Source organism: Ruditapes philippinarum, unplaced genomic scaffold, assembly GCF_026571515.1.
Source record: "Ruditapes philippinarum isolate M1 unplaced genomic scaffold, ASM2657151v2 ctg391_1_1_1_1, whole genome shotgun sequence".
In the NCBI taxonomy this organism is placed as follows: domain Eukaryota; kingdom Metazoa; phylum Mollusca; class Bivalvia; order Venerida; family Veneridae; genus Ruditapes; species Ruditapes philippinarum.
This window is the reverse complement of record NW_026855204.1, coordinates 35485-59491: the sequence shown is the minus strand read 5'-3', so window position 1 is coordinate 59491 and position 24007 is coordinate 35485. Positions and strand designations below refer to the sequence as shown.

Sequence of the window (24007 nt, the reverse complement as noted above, 5' to 3'; positions counted from 1 at the left end):
CAATTTCAAGACAATTCAAAACCACATTTAAACAAATCTGTATTCAGACATATTGAAATCTTAATTCGAAAAGATGGCGTGCATGTTAGACATATTAAAACTTCCATTCGGCATGTTATCACCGGATTTGCACATGATAACATGACGTTTTGAAATAATAAGACAATGTTTAGACAAGTCAGCACTACGTTTTGACAAGATAAAATGAATATTTGACATAATAAGACTTCGTTAAGACAGGTTCTCATAAAACGTTGGCAAGCTAACACTTCTATTATACATAATAAGACGCTTTTAGCGAAACATAAAACGAAATGTAACAACATGAGGCAGCTATGGCTTTCCATAGCATTACGTCTGAGACACCTTTATGTAACGGAAACTCCCATGACGTCAGAGCCCTAACCATTAATGACTCATTCAACTTTGCCTGCTGCCCATGTATGTGAGAAGTAAGCAGTTAACAGTTAGCTAAGCAAAAAAGCATTACAATCTATATAGGGAACTCAATGATCTGCTGTTATGCTCAGCTGGGTAAGCAATCTAGCAGGCCATTCCTAAATATAGTGCGAAAAATGCTCTGCTGGTATGCTCAGCTAGTTAAGCCATCTAGCAGGGCATTCCTACATAACGTGTAAAAATGCTCTGCTGGTATACTCAGCTGGCTAAGCAATCTAGCGGGGCATTCAAAAATAAAGTGTAAAAATGATCAGCTGGTATGCTCAGCTGGCTAAGCAATCTAACGGGACGTTCCAAAATATAATGTAAAAATGCTCTGTTGGTATGCGCAGTTGGCTAGGCAATCTAGCAGGACATTCCTTAATAAAGTGTAAAAATGCTCTGCTGGTATGCTCAGCTTGCAAAGCAATCTAGCGAGACATTTCTAAAATAAAGTGTAAAAAAGCTCTGCTGGTATGCTCAGCTGGCTAGGCAATCTAGCAGGGCATTCCAAAATATAGTGTTAAAATGCTCTTCTATAATACTTAGCTGTCTTTGCAATCCAAAATATAGTGATAAAATGCCCTGCTGAATTGCTCAGCTGGCTAAGCAATCTAGCAGGGCATTCCTAAATATAGTGTTAAAAATTCTCAGCTGGCTAGGCAATACAGCAGAGCATTCTGAAATATAGTGTAAAAATGTTCTGCTGGAATGCTGAGCTGTCTAGGCAAACTAGCAGGGCAGTCTTAGATAAAGTATAAAATTGTTCAGCTGAAATGCCGAGCTGGCAGAGCAATCTAGCAGGACATTCTTAGAAACAGAGTAAATAGTCTTCCTCTTTTTACTCCTTATGCATCCTTTTGTAAGCGTGATGCCTCGGAAGACTTCCAGGATTTTGGTATAAATGGATTGATAGCCTATTTTGGATTCTAGTAACCCTCAGGAGTCCATTTCGTTTGTCTACAACTGATTATTGGGCACTCGTAGACTTTCTAAAAATATTTAGTACCAATGCAGATAATGACATTTTTGACTTCTGCGGGACCCTCAAGTGTCTATTTCTTTGGTCTGCGACTGCTTTTGGGACAATAACAGACTTGCAGGAATTTTTGGTGTTCATGCAGATAATGACATTTTTTAACTCAAAAGCCCATCCAAAGTCCATTTCGTTGATCTGCAACTAATTCTGGAACACTCGCATACTTTCAGAAATTTTCGGTGCCAATGGAGATAATGACATTTTTTACTTTAAAGGACCCTCCTGAGTCCATTTCTTTGGTCTGCGACTTATCCTTGGACACTCGCAGACTTTCAGGAATTTTGGTGCCAATACAGATAATTACATTTTTTACATCTTTTGATCATCCAGTGTCCATTTCGTTGGTCTGCGACTGATTATTGGGCACTTGCAGACTTTCAGGAATCTTCTGTGCTAATGCAAACAATGACATTTTAGAGTAAAATGCTCTGCTTTGGACTTAGGGGTCCTAAAAATTAAAAAAAAAATGTCATGATCTGCAATGGCACCAAAAATCCTGCAAGTGTTCCAGAATCAGTCGCAGACCAGAAAAATGGACTCTGGCGGGTCCCTAGAAGTAAAAAATGTCATTATCTCTATTGGCATCAAACATTCCTGAAAGTCTGCGAGTGTCCAAAAATAAGCCGCAGATCAATGAAATGGACTCTTTAAGTTCCCTAGAAGTCAAAAATATCATTATTTCCATTGGCACAAAACATTCCTGAAAGTCTGCGAGTGTCACAGAAACAGTCGCAGACCAACAAAATGGACTCTTGAGATTCCCTAGAAGTCAAAATTGTCAATATCTGCATTGGCACGAACATTCCTGAAAGTCTGCGAGTGTCCATGAAAAAGTCGCAGGACAATGAAATAGACTCTTTAAGGTCCCTAGAAGTCAAAAACATTATTATTTCTATTGGCACCAAAAATTCCCGAAAGACTGCGAGTGCCTCAGAAGTGCCTAGAAGTCGAAAATGTCATGACAACAATAAATCATAGAACTCAGAATCAGTCTGCTAGCTGAGCATTCCAGCAGAGCATTTTAATATTCAGAATGCACAGCAAGATTGTTTATCCAGCACAGCATTTTCACACTATTTTTCAGAATGTTCTGCTAGGTTGCCGAGCTAGCTCGGAATTAACGCAAACCAATTTAAAACTATAATTAGGAATGCACAGCTATATTGCTTAGCCAGCTGAGCATTCCAGCAGAGCATTGTTACACTATGTATATGTTAGTGTTCATCCGTGCTGTTCTACAGAAATTAGAAACTTCGACGGGAGCGATAGCGACCGGAGAATGTTTCTAATTTCTGTAGAACAGCTAAGGATGAATACTAAGTAAATGTTAGTGTTCATCCGTGCTGTTCTACAGAAATAAGAAACTTCGATACAGGAGAATGTTTCTATTTTCTGTAGAACAGCACGGATGAATACTAACATATTTAGTGTCAATCTTTATTTGGCCTCATTATAATTCACTTTATTACGTCACTATGCGCTTCTATGAAGTACTATGAAAAATAGAAGTCGATTATGGACGGAAATCGATATAGTATCGACTTTTGTTCTTCTATGAAAATTAACGCACAGAAATACAGCGTTTTCATTGGATGACAAATAAAGTTGGACACTAAATTTTGGAATGTCCTGCTAGATTGCCAAGACAGCTGAGCATTCCAACAGAGCATTTTTACACTATATTTAGGTATGCACAGCTAGATTGCCTAGCCAGCTGAGCATTCCAGCAGAGCATTTTTACACTATATTTAGGAATGCCCTGCTAGATTGCCTAGCCAGCTGAGCATTCCAGCAGAGCATTTTTACACTATATTAAGGAATGTCCTGCTAGATTGCCAAGACAGTTGAGTATTCCAGCAGAGCATTTTTACACTATGTTTAGGAATGCCCTGCTAGATTGCCTAGCGAGCTTAGCATTCCAGCAGAGCATTTTTTCACTATATTTAGAAATGCCCTGCTAGATTGCCAAGACAGCAATTTTACACTATATTTAGGAATGCCCTGCTAGATTGCTTAGCCAGCTGAGCATTCCAGCAGAGCATTTTAACGCTATAATTAGGAATGCACTGCTAGATTGCCTAGCCAGCTTAGCATTCCAGCAAAGCATTTTAACGCTATAATTAGGAATCCACTGCTAGATTGCCTAGCCAGCTGAGCATTCCAGCAGAGCATTTTTTCACTTTATTTAGGAATGCCCTGATAGATTGCCAAGACAGCTGGGTATTACAGCAGAACAATTTTACACTATATTTAGGTATGCCCTGTTAGATTGCTTAGCCAGCTGAGCATTCTAGTAAAGCATTTTCTTCACTATATTTAGGAATGCCCCGCTAGATGCCCAAGACAGCTGAGTATTACAGCAGATCATTGATTTCCCTATATAAATTGAAATGGCTTTTTGCTTAGCTCATTGTTTACTGCTAACTTCTCACATACGCTGCCCATATTGTATTACATAAGAAAAGAGGATCCAATTATTAATTTCGAATCTAAACATTCCGTTGTCACCCAGTCTCTATTTTCATAATGACAAAAATGTGCGGCTAGACATTATTCCATTATAATAAGTATATGTTAGTGTTCATACGTGCTGTTCTACAGAAATTAGAAACTTCGATGGGAGCGATAGCGACAGGAGAATGTTTCTAATTTCTGTAGAACAGCTACGGATGAACACTAACATACTTAGTGTCAAGCTTTATTTGGCCTCATTATTATTCACTTAATCACGTCACTTAGCGGGTCTATGGAGTACTATGAAAAATAGAAGGCGACTATGAACGGAAATCGATATAGTATCGACTTTTGTTCTTCTACACAATTTTTAAGAAATACAGCGTTTCCTTTGGATGACAAATAAAGCTGGACACTAAAACATAATAGCAAACCAAAACTCAAACAATACAGACCACTCCTAGTTTTTAATATTATTTCAATATAATATCTAATATTTCACGGTCAGTGTAAACTAATATCTTAACTACGTTTATAAAGTCAGTGATTTGAGATATGACACCGTTTAATGTCACTATAGCAATATAGTGTGTTAGGGCGTGAAATTGGTTATTTTTAGACATTAATAACAAAAAATTATCTCTCCTATCAATTTCAAAACAGTGAAATTATTCGCCTTTTGCTTAATTTTCAATTTAAAAACGCGACTAGTCTTAAATTCTTATCAGTTTAACTCGACTTAATAATACCTGTATTGAAACAATTTATAACAATGTACCTGTACCAGTCACACCTTAACACCCCAGTTACACAGAGCCATCGGTGATTGATCGGTAGTTTTTTTTACACAAATTATGGAGTGAACCGATGAAAACGTAATTAACACCGATATCACCTATTGGTCACCTGTTTTCCACCTATCAACTGCTATTGGGGAAAGATAAGTTTCATCAGTGAAAAATTACCGATTGAGATTTTTAATCATGTTTATCTTTGTCCGATCGGCGATATCGGTGATTAAGAGCGTGCATGTCTCGTGATAAAGGTTGCTAATAACTCAGCTAGCTCGATATCAACTGATTAAAGCTACCTGAATTTTCTCCAGCTTTTAGATTAAAAGTCTTTATACCACGCGACTGAATCGAAACCGTATTAGCAATTTACAGTTTAATACATTTTTACTTTTATTCAGTGACAAATTGTGGCCACGTAGACATCGTATTATGTGCGTCTATAAATAAGAAACAATTGTGAATATTCCTTCATTTAAAGTTCGACGCTTGAAGACCTAAGGATGTATTCCATACAGTGTTCCCAGTTCCACCGTAAATTTTCAAGACTGGATGCTATGTTGAGACATTTTAGACAAAAACACATTGAAAGCCAGCAAACATATGTACCACCATCACAACAGCTACCACCGCCACAACAACAACAACAGCCACCACCACCACCACAACATCCACCACCACCACCACACAACAACAACCGCCACCATCACCACCACAACACCCACCTCCACCACAACCACCACCACAACATCCACCACCACCACAACATCCACCACCACAACCACCATCACCACCACCACAACTTCCACCACCATCACCACAGCAGCAGCAGCAGCAGCAACAACAACAATAACAACAGCAGCAGCAGCAGCAACAACAACAGTATAATCATCATAAGGTATTCAAGTTTCAACATCCTTTTACCTGTATGGTACCGGGACCAACCTCATGCGGTATGTTGATAAACCATAAAGATGCGTTCCTTTCTAAAGGATGCAATATATAGTTATCTTAATTTAAAGGATTGACTATACAGTAATTTACAATAATAATAATACTTCCTAATTTCAGGTAAGACGTATTTCATCGTAGAGTTATTAAAACGGGCTCAGACTGAAATACAACCTTAGCCACAAAGAATCATTTGGTTGTATAAAAGGTGGCAACCATTATATGACGTCATTCGCACTACGGTCGTACCTAGAGTAGTAGAGCTTATTAAGGGCGTGCCAAAGATGATTTTCTTAACACAGGAATTAGGAACCTCATCGTATTGGACGATATGGTGGCTGAAGCCGCGAAAGATCAACGAGTTACGGATCTCTTTACAGAAGACAGAGATCACAGGAATCTTTCCGTGATTGCCCTGAACCAAAACTTGTACTTTAGCAAGGATCCCACACAGCGCAGAAACTGTCATTACTTGGTATATTTAATAATCCTGTAGATATCGCGACCCTGGATAAACAAATGTATCCAACAAATCCTAAAGCGCTGTGAAGGCACTTTGACGACGCTATAAGTCAGCCATACGGATATTTACTGGTTGACTTAAAGCCAATAACACCAGAAAGATTGCGCATGCGCACGGATATATTTCGTATAAAAGAGGCCAACGACCATGATAATGATCATTTGAGATCACAGGTCCCTCACCGCTATAGGTTCGATCCTCACTCGGGCGATATCTTTCATGTGAGGAAGCCATCCAGCTGGCTAACGGAAGGTCGGTGGTTCTACCCAGGTGCCCGCTCTATCAGGGCTAGGATCCAAAATTATTTAGCCAATCAAATTCAATCTTACTTAGCGTCAAAAAACCTTCAATTTTCACGCCATTTTTAAAAAGCAGCAAGTATTATTTTGAGCGAAAAGATATAATGATTATTAAATGTTTATGAATTCTTTTCAATAAATCATATTTACACTGACTTTTGATTTAGCGATCTCACCTGTTCCTCTGTAGTATGTTTTCGTTTGGTTAATTAACATAAGTGTACATCTGGTTCTGTGCATTTTTTTCTTTTTCCTTTTTTTCCGGTCATTTTATCCTTTCCGGTATTTAGTGTATGTATTTACTGGCCGGGATCCGGGACGCCGGAAATGGCCGGGATCCGGGATTGTATAAGACATAGAGGAAAAAATAATAAACTATATTTGTGTTGATTATTGTCGTAATGAAAGGCCATTAAACGTTAAGTTTTTTTTATTGTATGTAATGAACGTTAAATTAATTTAACTTAGGATATAAATAAATTTAGAGCTATTTATTAACAAACTTAAAATGCGGAAATCACAATACTTATAATTATAGTCCTAATTAATTGTAAAAATCAAAGACTACATTCTTGAATTGGTCAAATCCCGGGATCCCTTTATGTTTTAATGCGATCCAAGCTTTTCTGAAAACTATATTCTTGAACTGGCCAATTCCTTGGATCTCTTTATATTTTAATACGATCCCGGCTTTTCTGAAAACTATATTCTTGAACTGGTCAATTCCCGGGATCCCTATATGTTTTAATAGGATCCCGGCTTATCTGAAAAACATCTTAGACTGGTCAATTTCCGGGATCCCTATATTTTAATAGGATCCCGGCTTTTCTGGCTGAAGTGATTGACAACTTGTATTTACTTTAGGACTTGTGTCTGTCACTCATTCCAATACTAAATAACATATTACAACTTAACTTCGTATAAAGAGACATCTTTATGAATTCTACCTATCTAACATTTATTTGGTCAAGGTCAACAGGCCATATAGTAAATGTGCAGAGACATAGGGACTTCATTCTATCTGTTTACATGCATCTTCATATATACTCATATTCCTCTTTGTTAAACTGAGAGAACTGGCTTCCATAACTTTATGTCACTTTTATTTTGATGGTCGCTGAAGTCTCTTCAGCTAACAGAACTGTCATTTTTACATTTAAACGCACCCGTGGAAAAAAATTACGAAAATTAAAAAATTAGTCGCTACTAGCTTTTTTTAAAAGCTAACCTTGTGAACGAATACGTTACGAAGCAAAAGGAAGATAATGATGATAGCGAAAACGACAGCAGTGACGACGACGATGATGAGGATGATAATGATGATGAAATAAATTGAAACTACGCGTGTCGTCAGCACAAGAGCAAACTAAATACAATTATTATGGAAGCATAAACCTGCCCTTTTAACTTGTGTCTTATGACTTGCGACTTATGACTTGTTGTGACTTTTGACTTCTGATTTATGACTTACCTGTCTGACATAATTCGGCGCGTTTTTGAATGAAATATGGCAGACAAAAACGCTTTATAATGTAGAACAATTTTCTCATTTAATTAAGGTGTTTTATAACACAGTCTCTTCTAAAATCGTATTTTATCATCTGGGTTAGCTACGACTTGAAGGCTGCTGAGCATCTCGTATTGTCGACAGTTGTTCTGTCTTATTCAAAATGTAAGTGTTATACAAATCTCTCTCACGTGTAGATTCTCTTAAAATTTATCGTTTTCATGACGGTTGTGAAAGCTGTTAATATTCTGTATATTAAGATACATTTGTAGTATCTTATACATTCGCGGGTTGGTGGATTTTTTATTTTTTAAATTTTTCTATATTCACATAAATCAATGTGCTAGCTAGCGCATAGTGTCGCCCAAAAGCATGCCTACATATAAATTAAAATATCGACAAATTTACCAACTGTCGGCGTAACGCAGTAGGTAAAGTTATCTGGTAAATTTTAGTTACATATCAGTGCAATGTATAATTATCAATCGAGTAAAGAATATCTTTTTTTTCTTGTAAAGACTATTAGTGCCTGTGTTAGTTTCTATTAACTTCTCATTTCACTTTTGTTTTTAAATGTTGCTATATTTAGCAAGTTGGTGCAACCTGATACGGAATGCATACATGAACATAAATTGTTTCTACTATAGTTAAGTTGGCACGAAAAACTTGTCCACTGCAAAAGTACTATGACTACTATATATTACACACCACACAGGATAAAAATGATTATTTCCGGTCTATCTAAATTATTCGATATTATAACAATACTGCCTTAATATTCCAATTCATTTGCATCTAATGTAAAAATTAAAAAAAATGGGAAAGAAAAAAAAAACAGAAAAAAAGGTTAGCCAACTTGTGAGGCTCGAACTCATGACAAAATTTATTTTGTATGGCATACTATTGACTTAAACAACTTTGCCATCGAGACTTTTAAATTCTACTTCTTATCTTAAAACATATTCATTTATGAAATACCCCGTTTTACCTATTCAGACAAAGGTTGTAAACTTTTGTGTACACAAAAAATGCAACATCACTCTCACTCATTATCATAGCGGCACAGTAACTACTGCGCATCGGTCGAATGTTCCACTATCGAAGTAACGTGGGTGTATTTAGTAACGTGGGTGTATTTAGTGAGCTGCGAAGGGAGCGTATAATTTGGTAAACAAGATTAGTGGTAATTTAATATGGTGTACAACAGTGACAAAAATTTAACTTAAAGGTGTTAAAAAAAATTCGGTGTACTGTAAAGGTGATATAAAAAACTCTGAAACAAATTGTTAAGTTTATTTTTTCTATATTTATTCTCTACATTCCCACGGCCTGCGCACAACTTAATACCCGAAACAAGATTTATTTCAATGGAGATAATATTTTAATAAAACGCTGGTTTGCTTTATAGATTAAAATCTTTATTTATTGTTAACCTTTAAATAATTTTGGTAAGGATATCGTAAGATAAATAAATATGAGATAATACGAAATTATGGAATGAAGGTGTTTCACGTCCTCTATTGTCAATGATCGCGTCACTTTGACCTCGTATGGAATGCATGTTACTCACCTTTAAACCGCAGCCCCCTATTGTCACCTATTATGTTACAGGACAGCACACAAAGTGCAATGACCCCTATCAATTAGAGTGGGACTGTGACTCGACCGAATGTGAGTTTGGGCTAGTGACGTCATGGAAATTTTTAAGTCATATAATACACCCCATTGTTACGTAAAAAGAATGGGCTTGACCAAAATTCCGGTCATTGAAACTGATACCAGGGTGCGTTATCCCCCATTGTTCGCGATCAGTCACGCGTGAATGACCCCATTGTTATATAATTGGTCACGTGACCGTGCCAGCCGTGCAAGGTAGGCTGACCAACGGACCTTTCCGGTTTTTCGTAGCAGAACATTTAGCCACACCTTTTCCATTCATTGCTAGGTCAACTGCTCACAAACAGTATCACAAACATAAGCACTTGTTCTTTTGTGAAAACCAGGTCAACCAGTGACTATGTATTATCTCACTGACAAGTTTACCAATTTACATAAAACTGTCAACACCGAAAATATATACTACTATTATATCCGTCGTTTTGTTTTTTAAACTAAAGTTGTTTGGAGTTTCCGTGACATAAAGGTGTCTCAGACGTAATGCGATATGGGCAGCGGGCAAAGTGTTACGACCCCTATCAATTAGAGTAGGACTGTGACTCGACCGAATGTGGGTTAAGCTAGTGACGTCATGGAAATTTTTAAGTCATATAATACACCCCCATTGTTACGTAAAAAGGATGGGCTTGACCTACATTCCGGTCATTGAAACTGATACCAGGGTGCGTTATCCCCCATTGTTCGCGATCAGTCACGCGTGAATGACCCGATTGTTATATAATTGGTCACGTTGCAGGCAGGCTGACGAAACGATTGTTGTACACTACTATCCTTGCAAACTGTCCGCACTCCATGGCGTCTCATCGTGTCTAAGTGCTAGACAATGAGCACTACACGGTATTTCTAAAACGGTTTGCATGCATGAAATGCTTTAATTGGTCATTTGGGGTTAATATAAAAGCGTTTATCATAGATAATGCCTAACTGGTGATTTGGGGTCAATATAAAAGCGTTTATCATAGATAATGCCTAATTGGTGATTTGGGGTCAATATAAAAGCGTTTATCATAGATAATGCCTTATTGGTCATTTGGGGTCAATATAAAAGCGTTTATCACAAATAATGCCTAACTAGTGATTTGGGGTCAATATAAAAGCGTTTATCATAGATAATGCCTTATTGGTGATTTTGGGCCAATATAAAAGCGTTTATCATAGATAATACCTATTTTAACAGTGGCACCTTAAAAGGACATTCCTCCAATCTTGTTAAGTATTTAATCTAACAATTTGTCCTGTCCATGCCCTCAGCACGAAACAACCTTACAGGCGTAACTGGTAATGTAAATGTCAACGAACCGGAAATACTGGCATTTTGTTTTGGCCATTTGCTTTGCCTAATTTAAACTGGCATTTGTTTTTCCTAATTTACACACGATTGGAGATGTTTCTCGCCATTTTACGTATTTAATCTAAAACAATTGTGGGAATAAAAAGCAACTGAAAGAGGACAAAATTCACTCTTATAACATCTAGAACAACAGACATTCATATAACCTTTTATTATATCAAATTATTTGAAGAAAAAATGTGTTAGTAATGAAAACGAAAACTGAAATATAGTTCAATATTACGTTGTACTTTATGTGAAACATAGATATCATCGTTGATGAATACTTGAATAATTATTGTCTTATGCATTCAACATCAAGTCTCTGTAGATATGTAACTGGGTATGACACAAACTCCTCGCAGCGGTTACTTCCCCTGATCTGTACAGTAACCACTGCCACCACAAGTAAATTCGGTCGAATATAGCCGGATATATTTTTTTCACTTTTAATTTTGAAATAGAATACTTTATATCATTTTAGTTTTCTTTCGTTAAATAGTTATGCTTAATGTACAAGAAAGTAAAAAAATATACCTATAAAAATTATTCTGTAAACATAACGAAAGATATTTTCACTGTGACACCGTATGCATAGTAACAATGGCAGAATATAAACAGTTATTGAACGATTACACAAAAAAAATTGATCCCGCACTTGTTTTAAAGTGATAACAAATTGTGTGTCTTGAACTTATTTTGTCTTGTAAGGATGTAATTATAAATCTGCCAGTTTGATACGGGATCCTTGGCGTTCTGAAACTGGCCGCCATGTTTTTGTCACATGATACAACTATCATCACGTGATTTCAGTGGTGGCAGTGGTTAAAGTAGCAAAGCGTGACGTAACCGCTGTGAGGAGTTTGGGTATGACATTTACCCTATAGAGAATTTTTGCCAAAACACCACCCCCCTCCACACCCAAAACAAAATTGGTATATAATTTACGTTGAGATGTCATCAGACCTCTCCACTGTGTTCAGACTGATTGCTGGCGGCATCCATTTTTGCGTATCTGATTGTAGTGAATAAACCTCATTTAAAGCGTAAAATCATTAGGAGCAGTCTACAAAAAACTGTTATGCGCATGCTCCGCTTCACTTAAACGGAAAACTAACATCGAAGTAAACAAATCGGTACATAGAAAACTCGGCAAATATTATTTACGTTACTTAGCGCTACGTGGATGTTTAATTCCGTTTTAATCTTTAAAACTGTAATATGAAAAAGGCAAAGCCTTAAAGCGAGCTCGATGTACTTTTAACGTGAAATAGCATGAAATAATCGCTAATTTTTATTTCAAATGCAGTAACGAGTGCGTGTGACGTCACACGTACTGTGTTAATTTATGGCTCCGCCCCTGTCGTGAAATGAATAACGAGTTTTGAAAACGTTGATAAAACTTTGTTTATTTTATTTCACTCTATAAATTTTCAAGCGAAATAAAGATTATTTAAAGTGAAATAAATGTAAAACTTAAAACGTTTGCGACATTAACATAGCGTACTTGATTTGTTTGTTTTGCACGTGCTGTTTGGCGCTACATTGTGACGTCAAGTAAACAATATTTTAAACGTCTGTACAGCGTTAACGACTGAATAAAAGATATTGGTGTTCGGATTCCTTTTCTTAGTTAGACCATTTTCTTTCATTCTAGATAGTTTTCACAACAAAATTCGACAAAAAATTGTTTTTATTTATCAGATTTCAAACAAAATGGCGCCTTCGATTTTCATTTTTATACACAGCTTCCGTTATTCTGGTTCCCTGTCCAATTATGGTTCCCATAGACGTGCGCGGGTGACCAGTCTACACATCCGTTTTCAGTCAGAATTCCTCAGTTTTTATTGTTATTTTTAAATTCGAAAGGTTGCGATGTGTCCAATAAGGTACTTTGGACGAAAGTTTTCTAAACCATCACTTAGCAGGTACTCGCGTTACCGTAAAGCTCGCTTTGCGAGCAGGCCCTTCGGGCCAGCTCGTCGAGCTCGCTATAAATCGATTACCGTATTGTTTTACTATTTCATGTTCCGATAAATAGTAACAGTGGACATTACTGCTACGATATCACCATGCACTTTTATATGACCGAGTGAACAGTGTACCGAAGTTTCGTTTAAACCGGTATGACTAAATAACGCAACGGAGATTTTTTGGCGCAAATGGCACAAATTTTACTCGAGCTTGATTTTCTTCAAATATTGTGGTTGGAGGCATTCAGCTTTTTATACTGTTTATTCCAATCATTAACATTTTTTTATGTAAATCTAGGACTTAAAATTGTTTGATTAACATACTTTATGCCCGTTTTGGAAAATGTAGAGAAAACATTTCCATATACTAAAAAACACTAACCGAAAATTTGCTCATTAAATTTTTTAAAAAACTTTTATTTTGATACTACTTTTAATATATATATATCATTTATTTTAAATTTATTTTGATGACATAACATAAATTGTTCCCTTTGTAGAAAAAGTATCCCTAATGCGCCAAGAAAAAAGTCCATTTCTCCGGCAAATAATCTTTCAAAACATTAAAAAATGAAGTGTAAAACAAACTTTCATTATGATACTATATTCAATATATATATTCTATTTTGTTAAATAATTGTAATTTATAAGCAATTGCGCCTTTTATGCAAAAATATCCCCAAATAGTTTCGAATTAAACAAATCTTCCACAGCTGCAAAAATACCTCTCGCATGCTTCTTTTTAAAGAAGCAAACTTGTCAGATACAGATATTATCTACAGAAATTGTTGTTTTTTTCTATGTCTATCAACGAAAACGAAGATCATGTACGTTTAATATACAAGGGTTTTTGATAAAAACGTTGAGATAACTTGCCACGAAGTAACAACCAATGCCGAATCGTGAACATCTTGTCTGCCTATTGATATTGCAAACTTGGAAACATTTATTTATTGTAATATAACTGGTTAAATATAAATGTTGAAACAACCTTAGTTTAAAAAAAACAGCATTATCCGACAGATACTACTTTTTCAAATTTAAGTATATAGAATATTAAAATATTCAGCAAAGCTTGTAAACAAATTAAACAGATAGCGCGTGACATTTTAAACATACGATAAATGCCGGTCACCAAATCGGAAGTATTTTGACTATAACGCGCTATTCTTTTTTGGCTTTTACTTTGGCAGTTCTGTTAAATAATACACTGACAGCCTAAAATGGGGTCCCTGTTTTGAATAAATTGTTTTATAGACATCATTTAAAAATTCAACCCGTTATATTAACAAAAGTACAAAGTGCACAATGAAAAATCATACCTTTTATTGAATACGTCTTTTAAAAATATATTCCCAGTTATTGCAAGGCACCAGATGAAAACTTTCGTTTTGTTTTACTTTTGTACTATTTTTCACACACCTTATGCGTTACAAAATTATTTGACTACAAAATTTATATAAACTAACCTTTCCGATTTGATGTCCTCAATGCTTTAACTTTAAAAAAGAATCCAGTGAGCTTTTATATATTTACAATTTAAAAAGTAAATATTTATTACATTTAACAGCTACTGCGCTGAAATGAGAGATTTATTAACTGTCGGCTGCTGGAATATATATAGACATTATATTAGATCATTTACTCGCCATGAGCTAAATTACGGGCAAGGGATATTTGTTGGTAAAGGGCAAAGCTTTCATATGTGAATTCCCATCTGACAAAATTAACTCAGGTCATTATTACACGTACATTGTCCGTTCACTTTGACTAGAGAAATAATATACGATGTTCATGAAACGTTATTGTATAGTTTCGTATTTTGTATAAAGAAAGAAAGAAAGAAAGATAGAAAGAAAGAAAGAAAGAAATAAAGAAAGAAAGAAAGAAAGAAAGAAAGAAAGAAAGAAAGAAAGAAAGAAAGAAATAAATAAAGAAAGAAAGAAAGAAAGAAGAAAGGAAAGGAAAGGAAAGAAAGAAAGAAAGAAAGAAAGAAAGAAAGAAAGAAAGAAAAGAAAGAAAAGAAATAAAGAAAGAAAGAAAGAAAGAAAGAAAGAAAGAAAGAAAGAAAGAAAGAAAGAAAGGAAAAGGAAAGGAAAGAAAGAAAGAAAGAAAGAAAGAAAGAAAGAAAGAAAGAAAAGAAAAGAAATAAATAAAGAAAGAAAGAAAGAAAGAAAGAAAGGAGAAAGGAAAGAAAACACCCGTAAACACTTAAGAATAGTGAAACATTTGAGGCGACCGAAATACATAAAATTACAAATACACCTATAACTGCTGCTTATAAAAGTTAAATTTTCATTTCTTTCAACGTATCCAAATAACACGTAGTTGATAAGTAAAGATGACATTTTGTCATATAGACCCTAATATGTTGTTTGCTTTATATTTACAACAATGGTACTTCGGTAACAAAATTTTATTGCCGTAGCTTTCGGCCTTCTTCCGCAGCATTTATTACACATATAATATATATATATATTGATATCAAATGGATATTGTTGTTTAAACCTAATTTTGCATAAATAAATATGTTTTATAAAACTGTGTAGTAAATTTCAATATTTTACTGAAATGACAACTAAAGGTAGTATGTTATTACAACATGAATAAATCACTTGAGCATAAATCCTCCGAGGACAACATAAATCCTGCGAGGACAACATAAATCTCCGAGGACAACATAAATCCTCCGAGGACAACATAAATCTCCGAGGACAACATAAATCTCCGAGGACAACATAAATCCTCCGAGGACAACATAAATCCTCCGAGGACAACATAAATCCTCCGAGGACAACATAAATCTCCGAGGACAACATAAATCTCCGAGGACAACATAAATCCTCCGAGGACAACATAAATCTCCGAGGACAACATAAATCCTCCGAGGACAACATAAATCCTCCGAGGACAACATAAATCTCCGAGGACAACATATATCCTCCTCCGAGTACAAGCAGAGATACGAACGCTACCACCAGCATCATGCGACCAGAGTATATCCTGATGTTGCTTAACATCGTTATTTTTGGTGGTATAAAAATCCACTTTTTTTTATAGAAAATGGACAGTTCTTGATAAAGCGTAGTAAAATTTTTAAAAAAGAAACAAAAAAAAAAAACATGTAATTTTGACACCATACTGTAACAAAGGTCTATAAGTAATAAAAGTCATGTTACATGTTGATTGAAACTGAACTAGACATTATTTCAGAACGTTCCAACTATGAAGAAACATCGGCAAAATTAACAGGTAGGCAGAAAAAAATCGAAGTACATAAGGAAAAAAAATCTAGATCGGAAATGAACTGATCAGCATTTCATTTACAATAAGTGAAGTTAATCAGAATAATTATAATAATTATAAAAAAAACCGTTGTTTTCTTGTTGTTTTTTTTTCTTTCAAATTAATTTTGAGACCTTTTAAATTTAGTATTCGATATATAATCTAAATGTGCCATTTCTTATCTAAACATAAATGAGCCGTGCCATGACAAAACCAACATAATGGGTTTGCGACCAGCATGGATCCAGACCAGCCTGCGCATCCGCGCAGTCTGATCAGGATCCATGCTGTTCGCTATCAGTTTCTCTACTTGTTATAGCGTTTGCGCAGGCTGGTCTGGATCCATGCTGGTCGCAAACCCATTATGTTGGTTTTGTCATGGCGCGGCTCAAATATATTGTTACACTGCTTGTTCTAGTATTACTTAAAAATCGCGATAATGATTATTGATTTCTGAAAAAAAAATACATTGTAATATAAATATATTAAAAACAGGAACATTATTGTTAGTACTAAAAATTGAATTTTGATATATTGTTACAAATTTATGTTCAAAATTCAAATGATTTCTTGTATCATATATGTTTATACTCAATGTGACAGTTCTACTTAAGTTCTTGCATGTAAAGCGAAGCGTTAATTAGGAGCTGACTTAAATCGGATTGGTTTACAGTATTCTACCAAACTGTGTTATTAGTGAGAGTATTTTTTCTTAAATCATTGTTGTTAATTAACTCTCCATCACTATATATGAAATTCTGTATCATTTAATTGTTGAATATTACCAACATCTTTACAGTGTGTGTATCAGGTGTAAATATGATGATGATAAATAATTTTATTGAATAAAAGGCAAATGCCTGTGAGTACATATATACAAATATATAATACAATGTTGTTTTTTTTACAAAATAATCAGTGGCGGTCCAATTCTGTATAAATCATCATAAATGTATGTAATCGTAAAAAATATCAATCATATCACTGCATGCAATCATTATCATTTTGCCAACTATAAGAGGCAACTGGTGAAACAACAGTATCAATCAATAAGATATAAATGCTGTTATGTAAATCTTCTCAAATTTTCAAACAGTTCTACACCTATTAAAGACATCGTCAACAAGATTTTGAAAAATACAGAAAGTATACGTGAGTATTCAACTTCGAACACGCACACGCACGCACGCACACACGCGCGCACACACACAGCAAACGCATACAATAATATTATTTAATATATCAAAATAGTCTTCCACAAGAGAAAAATGTTAAAATATATTTTGTGGAGAAAAGTGACTCGCATTTAATATAAAACTATGTTACGGCGTTCCATGGCTTTAAATAAGTATTTATTTGCTTTTGGTCGCTGGAAAGAAGTTCAACAAACTTTGGAATGTTCGGTCTTTTTCGAAAATATTGTTTTATATATCTTATTCTTAAATCTTTATATAATTCGCATTCTAAAAGAAAATGAAATTCGTCTTCTAGTGTGTTACATAAGATACATTTGCGTTCATTCCTTGGAATCGGATGCGGTTTATGCCATCTACAATCTGTGTGACGATAAACGAAATCTTGTTAAAGCAGCTCGGTAATTAAATATTGATGATATTATTCTTATTCACCTTTTGTTTGCAAATGATCTGTTTTTCTTGGGAAGACTCCAGATGAAATTAACACTACAAATCAAAAAATAAAAATTTGATTTGATTATTTCACAATATTCAGACATTATAATAATGTTTGATTAACAATATTCATTCCTTTCACGCAGCAGTTTTTTCAAACTTATATAATTTGATTCCTCTATCGAAGGAAAACATCGCACATATATTTTGTTTTGTTTTTTAATTGAAGAATATTTCCTCGTCGGCTTCACATATATGAACAGAACAGAACAGAAAGTTTATTTTGACGTATACAAAGTACATAGACAATTACATAATACATTCATTCATACATACATATATACAATCACAAACTCAATGGATAGTCTGCAAATTTCTTGAAGGTGAACAGTTTAATCTAATTTGTTTCCTTCAGTATAGGATTTGACATAATCATTTTAACATATATTACATAGTTTAATATTGAGTTACGAACATGTTGACAAAGATAGCGTGAATTTCACATACATTATTGTGTCACTTGTAATAAAGTTATCTATACATACGTAATAAACACCGATATCTAACTATATACTATATATAGTATACTATATTAGATTTCGCAAGGGAGCTAATTAATGTAGTCTTGTCCATATTGTATATTTCGAGTTATAAAACGCTCATTGCACTATATTCAACAATGTTTTGGCTAATTATAAGATATTTTCATAACTAAATATAACTAATAATCTATTTAATAAGAACTGTGCGGTTGACCAGAAACATCCATATAAAGTTTGCTATCTTTTCAACAATGTTTGGCTTAATTATAATATACACTTAACAAATCTTATAAGTGTGCACCTTTTATGTCCTTATAACTTTTTTGTTCATCAATATTTATTTACAAAATTTTGGGTTCTGACTATTGGCTGCATTTCCACACTTTTCCCGTGCTCAAACTTGTCAAAATTAATTATGCGGCGCGTTCAACCGTGAACGTACAAAATTCACACAATGCACGAAAAAATTGTGTGAATGCGTGAAAGAAAATTGCACATGATATTCTCGAATACAACAGAGATCCACATATCAGAAAAACATAACATATGGGTACATTATCTATTCAACAGCGTGGCATAGCCCTAGGATTGGTCTACGCTGGAGTACACCAATCAGAGACTGGTAAAAAATAATTTGTTTATATAATTATCTAAACTCAATTGCATTGTAAAAGCTGAAAATCATTTAAATTCAGTTCCTTCCAAAGACGAACGTAATTGCATATTTGTTTTTTACTTATTATATGTTTATATCATTTGGAGGTTGCGCAACGCATGGTGGTCACCGCAATGTAATACCAAGGCTTAAGAAGGCTTATCTTCATAACAGAGTAACTGGCAGCGTTTATAACATTCCTCGCCGACCCCAAAATTATCTCCAACGGTATGTTACATTGATGCGACGACGCTCCAAGGCTGTGATGCACAGTAGGAGTGGCACACACGGTTTAAAAACATCATTTTGCAACATCGACTTTCGACACGCACTCACATTTTTTAGAAATGTATCTTAAAATTTATCTTGAATGAAAAAAGAAAACAAATAAAAATAATAGCCTGTCTCTTTTCTGTATTTATTGAAAATTTCAGCATGATCGGGCAAATATTGATACACCTATGAGACCATTTTTGTTAAGTGTCTTTTCATAACTGAATATAACTAATCATCTATTAAATTAGAACTGTACGGTTGACCAGAAACATCCATATAAACACTATTAGGCTTATAATAAATAACATCTTATTTACAACATCAAACTATAAACATACATATATACAAACTAACACAGTCTGGTTGACCAAAGCAACCATATAAACACTAACAGGCACGTTCAATATTTCAAGACAATATTACACTAATCCGTAATATTAATAATCGAATTTCTTATAGACATTGCGTTTTTACAGTATAACCCTAATTTATAAAGAGCAGTCTTATTTTCTGTTTGTAACAATTCTAAAAACTTATATACACTTGGTTTGATCACGGATTTATATTACAAATAAATAAATTTGACTACATAACCCAATAAATCTTAAATATTGCATCTTTGATCATCTGTGAATAACTTACATCGGCTTCTTTTTTATTTTGATATTGAAATTATTATGATACCGTAATAATAAATTTCAAATACCTGCTTTTTATATAAAACATGTAAATTTACCGCGGATTTCGTCAAGTTAATTTTTTAATTGTCGTTGCGGACAGATAAACTGAACCTTTAAAAAATAAATTAGATATTTGAATTAAACAAGTATTTTTCTTTAAAATAAACTTTAAATTTCCAAAATCGGATAATAAATGGAAAAAGCTGTATGGTATTTTGTAAAGTAGGTATCCGCACAGGAACTTGAAATTCTATCAAATAACCAATATTAATGATACTATCCAAATATACCCCCTATATACTATAAATTATTTATACTGTATTGGGGGTATATTTTGGATATTATCATTAATATTGATAGAATTTCAAGTTTACGCTTAGCGCCGGTAAATTATCGATCGATGTATCTTTATCGGGTGCACGACAAGATATTTAAGCATTTATATAGGGTTAACTGGGAGTGTCCGATCCCTGTAATATAAATCCGTGGTTTGATATAATAATATTTTGCTATTAATTTTTTACGTAAATCTGAATAGATAGGGCATATAATAACAAAGTGGTATTCATCTTCTAAATCTAGTGAATGACAACATTGACAATATCTTTCGTTTCTAGGTATTCTATTTCTGGCATACCTTCCAGTCTTAGAGCATGCGCTGAAATTCTTAATCTAGTAATGTAACATCTTAATGAACTAGGTAAAATATCTAAATATGCTTCGTATCCAAAAACATTTTTAAAGTTTTTATACAAATCTAACACTTCGCTAGTTCCCTTATTTACATTCCATCCTTGTATAAAACAATCGATCACTCTCTCCTTAAATATATATACAAAATTTTTATCAATAGCGCATGGATTGTCCCAAACATACGTAAATCCGAAGTCACATAATAGAGCTTTAACATTGGTCACCCAGTTTTTAAAACCTTTGTTACAATGTTCCAATGACATTACATAAACACGATTTAATTAAATATTGTCACTATTTATTAATCTTAACCAATATTTTATCATGGCTACATAACGCTTAATATACAATGGGTATCTGCCCAATTCACCGTACACACCAACAGAACAAGTACTATTTCTAACCTTTAATAAATGTTTGCAAAATTTCAGATGGATTCGTTCAATAACTTTTGACTTTGTATTACCCCAAATTTCTGCTGCGTAGTTTAATATCGAACCAACAAATGCATCGAATAATTGACATAAAACTTTAGGCCTTAACTTAATCTTTTTACAATTAATCATTAATAAATTCAATGCCTTAAGAGCCTTTCCAGTGAGATATTCCTGATTTAGCGTAAAATTTCCAGTATAATGAAAAACAGTCCCTAAATAGTTTTAAAATCGTTCACTACCTCTAGCTCTGTCCCATTATATGTCCAATGTTCATTTAACAATAATCCCCCTCTTTTTCTAAATACCATAATTTTAGTTTTTTTTCAGTATTAACTTCTAATCCCCATTTACTACAATAATCATACAATAGGTTTAAATTTTTCTGCAATTCCTCCTTTGACTTTCCTAAAATTACCATATCGTCTGCAAATAATAACAAAATTAATACAATATTATCAATGACTAAACCAGAATCTACATTATCTTGCAAAAAAAGCTCTAAATCTTACAAAGGTGACATTATCTTCCCTTGTTTCAACCCTACAGTAAGTTCACATGAAAGTCAAGCAAGGGAAGCAAATCTAAATGATATTTTCATTGATAGTAATTTCCCTTTCTATATCCTCTGGCATATGCGAATCTTGTTTTTATTATGTTAATGCAATGGAGCAATTAAATTAATCAGATCTAATATTAAATAAAATATTTACAGGCAACTATGGGCAACAAAGTAGTGTTAAGTTGTGTGAATTTTACATCCGCGCACATATAATACATAGTATCTAGAACTACTGAAAATTATATGATGATCTTATTTTAAGATTTCAACATATAGAGTGAGATACATGTATTTAAAATGGCCTCAATACATGTACAGAGATTAGTGAAGACCTTATACCGGATAGAGGCATACTCGTGTTTGATTGGGATAATACTTTAAAACTGTATGACCGAGAAAAAAGACAAATATCTTCACGGGTGGAGAAGGAGAGACTGCTGCGGTGGCAAAAAGAGAAACAGTGTGAAATGTATGTGATAAGCGCGATATATCCATCTAAAATAAACCTAGAAACTCTTCTTTACGAAGTCAACAAACTCGGTCTGTTACAACTCTTCACAAATGAGGAAGATAAGGTTGAAATACAAGCAGGGAAATTTGCGCGAAAAGGTAATATTATAATATGTGGTTATGATAAAGCGGAAACTTTCTTAAACGTTACACAAACCGCACCACAGGCAAAACGTGATTCTCAGCAGACGACAGGAATTCAACTTCCAGTAGACTTTGTCGATGGTGATGTTGCAGACGGAATAGATAGTCATTGCCATGGTTACGGTTCTAACGACACTGTTGGGTTTGGGACGAACATTAATAAACGTCAAGTAGTGTTCTTTGACGACGAAGAAGTTAACATTGTTAATTTTAGTGCCTTAGTACAGGACAGTAAATGCATTCTTGTAAAATAAAAGGACTGAAGGTCTTAACAAACATGTAGATCTAAATCTATGCAAATTTTGAACAGCCAGTAGACACCTGTGAATATATCAAAATTTATACAATTTTAGTAGTTCTTTTAACTTAGAATAATGTAGATTCTAATTGTCTTCTGGGAGCTGGGACTAGTCTTATGTGATCCCAATCCAAGTCCCAGATGGGAGTTTAAAATATGATTATATATAGGTCTGACATAATTAATTCTGACATTATGTCTAACAGTATATGTGATAAATAAAGTCTCATAAATATAGATCTATAAAAATATAATTAAGATTATATCAGTTAATGTACATTTATAACAGTTTCAAAAATCATCTTGCCTGTTGTATTTTTGTTGTTGTTTATTTGATAATTATTATTAATAAATACATATGCAATTTTTGTTTCACTGAAATATTTTTGATATAGATCTACATTCAGGTGTCTACTAGCTGAACTGAAAATTAGCAAGAATTGTTTAAATTATGTTTCTATACACGTGTATGTAAATGAATTCAACAAGTTCAGAATACACTTATTTAAACACCTGTATGATCAATATTATTTGTTATTCAAATTTCATATTTTATGTTAACATTTTTCATGCCTACCTCTTTTTGTTATTATCAAAATTATTATATTTTAATTTTATATTTACATTTTCTTATAATTTTCATTAAAAATGTGCATTCCTGCCATATTCTGTTGTTAATTAAAGACAAAGTGAGATCTAAGGTGTGGCCACCTTGTCCATTAAGGTTATACTAGTTACCTCCCTGGGTACAATTGATATATAGTGCAGTGTTGGTCTATTGGTTAATCTGATCATTTTTCATGTTGTTACAAGATAGCTTGGCAAAAAAAAATCTGGTCAAAAATACTCAAAATTGAACATTGCTGATGATCCTAAATCATGACATTAAATGTTGGTCATCCTTGTTTACAGTATTTATTCAACAAATGGTAACCTTCTTACTATTCAATAAATAAACTGATGTCTGAACATGCTGGTACCTTGAAAGGACCAGCATTTGTCACCACTACTGAGCCAGGCCAGCCTGCACATCTGTACAGTCTGACCAAGCTCTGTCTCTACCATTGGCAGCTTAATTTTTATTTTTTGAATATTGAAATTTGTTACTTTTAAAGACTTTGAACTGTTCAACATTCAAAGGAGATCACAGATATACATAGAATATTCTATTCTATATTTAGCTCCATGAAGGAGATCAAACCAAATATAGAATTTGAGAAATAAGTGCATTTGGTTGAAACTTATCTGTATATATTTTATATTTTCTGTATAACAGCATTCATTGCCATGGATGGTCATCAAAATCCAAAATAAG

At 33.9% G+C, this 24007-nt stretch overlaps 2 protein-coding genes across 3 annotated transcripts in view; one reads left to right on the top strand and one right to left on the bottom strand.

Moving 5' to 3' along the window:
- The window catches only part of LOC132742478 (aquaporin AQPAn.G-like), a 48816-nt gene extending 34222 nt beyond the window's left edge, over window positions 1-14594 (bottom strand). Inside the window, exon 1 of one of the 2 annotated variants that reach the window (XM_060730912.1) lies at window positions 14452-14594. The gene's annotated coding sequence lies outside the window, so the exon portion shown is untranslated. Of the gene's footprint in view, window positions 1-14304 lie in introns of both variants that reach the window. The other variant, XM_060730911.1, reaches the window with a different exon arrangement.
- A 7442-nt stretch (window positions 14595-22036) lies between these two features.
- Window positions 22037-23865, top strand: LOC132742475 (uncharacterized; the record flags this gene model as incomplete). Its single annotated transcript, XM_060730907.1, has 1 exon — window positions 22037-23865. A coding segment is annotated over one exon (612 nt), but the record flags the coding sequence as incomplete, so codon positions are not given.
- Between the last annotated feature and the right edge of the window lie 142 nt (window positions 23866-24007).